The sequence below is a fragment of the Saccopteryx bilineata genome, chromosome 1 (genome assembly GCF_036850765.1).
Source record: "Saccopteryx bilineata isolate mSacBil1 chromosome 1, mSacBil1_pri_phased_curated, whole genome shotgun sequence".
NCBI classification, from domain to species: domain Eukaryota; kingdom Metazoa; phylum Chordata; class Mammalia; order Chiroptera; family Emballonuridae; genus Saccopteryx; species Saccopteryx bilineata.
The window spans coordinates 12,421,910-12,424,545 of NC_089490.1; the positions used below are offsets into that span (position 1 = coordinate 12,421,910).

Here is a 2,636-nt window from a genome sequence, read left to right on the forward strand (position 1 = left end):
TAGCCACAAAACATTTTATTTACAAAATATATATACTGAACACTATACATCAGGCCCTGTCACCAGTGAGAGAACTCCAAAACCTAGTTGGGCTGAAGAAGGATGGCGCCCATGGAGAGCTGCCCTGATGCCCCCGGGAGGACCAGTGAGCCCACAAAGCGAAGGGCCAGGGAGCAGTGAGGATGGGTCTGGGGCCGGTGGGAGGCGGGATGGAGACCCAGCACGCAGCAGGGCAAGGGAGTCAGGTCCTGACATCCAGCAAGGGCATCCGCTTGTGCTGGTAGCCACTCTGCCAGCCGTGCACCACCTGTAGGGGAGCAGGCCACCACTGGGCTCCCCTGGGAGTCCACTGCATGGTCTTGGAGGAGGAGGAGCCTCCTCACAGCAGAGACACCACCCCCACTCCGCCACGCAAACTCACTGTCCCAAGCGCTCACCTTCGGGTCTCCCACGTCAGAGAGGAGCTCCTGCTCGGCCTCGTGTAGCTCCTCAGCGGGGTCGTAGCTATACATGGGGAGCAGGTGGTGGCGAAGCCGGTCCACCCTGGGGGGCAGGCGAGGGGGGGTTCAGCCTGGGCCCCCCCTTCCTCAAACATCTGCCTGCCCTGTCTCCAGTCCCCCAGGCTCTAAGAACACATAGACCGTCCTACAAGGGGCCTCTCCACAGCGGGTAAGTGGAGCCTGGGCAGGAAGACCTAACAAGGGGATGTAGGGGTTTTCGGGCTCCCATCAGGATAGCTGAGGGGCACCTTCCATGTGTGTGGAGAACTCAGATCCTATGGGAAGAAATGGAAGCCAAATGTGGGGGAGGTCGTACTGGGGAGGGGAATAGGGACACTCACCGCTTTTTCTTCTGGACATACATGACCTGTAACAGAGACAGCACTGTGGAGGCTGGGAGCCCAGGACAGCCCACCCGCCTCCACCCCCGGTAACAGCAGGATAGCAGGAGATGCCGTGTGCAGGCCTGACCAGGCCCATGCAGGCTATGCTATGCAGGCTGCCTGAGCCAAGGTGCAGGGGTGTATGTGTGAATGGGGGGGGGGAGGCTCCTTACCACGGCCACCACCACCCCGACCAGGGTGATGAGGAAGAAGGGCACCAACACATAGCCCACCATGGAGTCACTGTTGGCCTGGGGGGTATTGGGGACCGTGGTGTTACTCATGACATCGGCAGTTGGAGGGCTGGGTGGTCAGCATGGGTAGTAGTGCCTTGGGAGGGCGCCTCCGCTGGGCTCCCTGGGAAGGAGAAAGGGAGGTTATCAATTTCACCCAGGGTGACAGCCAGGCTCGGGATCCCTTTCCCAAGAGCTGAGGTATCCAAACTTAGGTTAGGCACTGGGACGAGGAATCCTCCAGGCTAACGTGGGGTTAATCCTCCAGTGACTCACAGCAAATCCGGGGCACTCAGGGGAGACCCAGACTCAGGGACCGAGTTCTGCCCAGCTCCTATCCCCAAGTCAGGGTGGGGCCCAGCTCAGGTGCTGGCCAAACATTTGCAGATCTCAACTCCAGGGGAAAGGTTAGACATAGGTTCCCAGCTCCTGCCCCGACCTCCTGAGACACTGAGCTGCCAGCACCTACTCAGTGCAGCAAAATGGGGAGATTAGGAAAATAGAAGGGTCCTGTACTGTGGCCTGAGCGGGGGAGGTGGGAGCATTTGAAGAAGCCTGCCTTAGTCCTGACCCAGTCCCCACACTTCAGGCTGAGGTAGGTGTGAGGTCCACCCCACACCTGCCCGGGTGGACACAAGTGGTTAGGGCTGGAGTGCATCTGTGAGTTGATGTCACCTCCCTGTGGTCCCCACTCAGGGCTCTGTCCAGGTCCCTCCTCTTCTGGCCTGGGCTGACAAGCGGAGGAGAGGGTCAGTTCCCATGGACAGATGCAAGAAGACTGTCCATGGGCGGCTGCACATAGATGCTCACGGTCCCAGACCCTGGTTCGCTGGAGTCTCCACCGGAGGGCAAGGTGTGAGCTACCTGTCCCGCTGTTCGTGGGTTCACCGGGCGTGCCTAGTCGCACGCACAACGTCCCATACTCTAGAATACATGTCGAAGTGCGGAGGGTGTCAGGCCGCTCCTAGGATGCGAACCAGCAACGGCGAGCGCGAGGTAGTTCCCAGAGCTCTGGGAGGCTCAGGCCGGGAGAAGGAGGCTTGCAGGGAGCTCAGAGGGGCCCCGGCATTCTGCAACCCCGGCACCCCGAGGCGTGGACTCGTGCCGACGCTCTGCAGCCCATCCAACCCGGCCATGCCTTACCTCCCACCGCTGCAGCCCGGACAGGAACGCCCTCGGTTGGCTCCAGGGCCCCGGAAGAGCCAGGAGGCGCGTGATCAAAGGACCCGGGGAAATGGGCGGAGCCTCCGATCCGGGGCGCAGCCAATCCCGTGGCGGAAGGCAGCCGGTCCGGAGACTTCTGGAGCTGCCAATCCCGCGGCGCGAAGGCGGGTACGGTCGGGTTGCAGGGTCCACCCGCGGCGGTAGGGGGCAGCCGAGGGCTGCGCAGCGGGGGGAGGAGAGCGCACGGGGCGGGGCGGGGCGGGGCGCTCGGTTTCCCGGCGTGCCCCGGGGCGGACCTCAGCTGAGCCCCCACCCAGCCCCGGGACTCAGATTGCGAGGCGCGTGCTGGCGTCCGC

At 62.6% G+C, this 2,636-nt stretch overlaps 1 protein-coding gene across 2 annotated transcripts; it reads right to left on the reverse strand.

Annotated features, from left to right (window-relative positions):
* SMIM29 (small integral membrane protein 29) lies at window positions 1–2,345 on the reverse strand. 2 transcript variants are annotated; one of them, XM_066252906.1, is made up of 5 exons: window positions 2,260–2,345; window positions 1,057–1,240; window positions 842–867; window positions 438–543; window positions 1–307 (listed from the first exon to the last, which is right to left on the reverse strand). In XM_066252906.1, the coding sequence occupies exons 2-5, from the start codon at window positions 1,165–1,167 to the stop codon at window positions 242–244; spliced, it is 309 nt and encodes a 102-aa protein (XP_066109003.1). In that variant the 5' UTR covers window positions 1,168–1,240; window positions 2,260–2,345; the 3' UTR covers window positions 1–241. The 2 variants fall into 2 exon arrangements, with proteins under 2 accessions (XP_066109003.1, XP_066109004.1); XM_066252907.1 differs by lacking the exon at window positions 2,260–2,345 and adding an exon at window positions 1,981–2,037.
* Between the last annotated feature and the right edge of the window lie 291 nt (window positions 2,346–2,636).

Bases quoted from the DNA above. Each gene is read 5' to 3' on its own strand.
- SMIM29 (XM_066252906.1), bottom strand. From the start codon at position 1,167: ATGAGTAACACCACGGTCCCCAATACCCCCCAGGCCAACAGTGACTCC. The intron at 868-1,056 runs GTAAGGAGCCTC...TCTCTGTTACAG, and splicing joins TCGGGGTGGTGGTGGCCGTG to GTCATGTATGTCCAGAAGAA. The intron at 544-841 runs GTGAGTGTCCCT...CCTGCCCCCCAG, and splicing joins TATGTCCAGAAGAAAAAGCG to GGTGGACCGGCTTCGCCACC.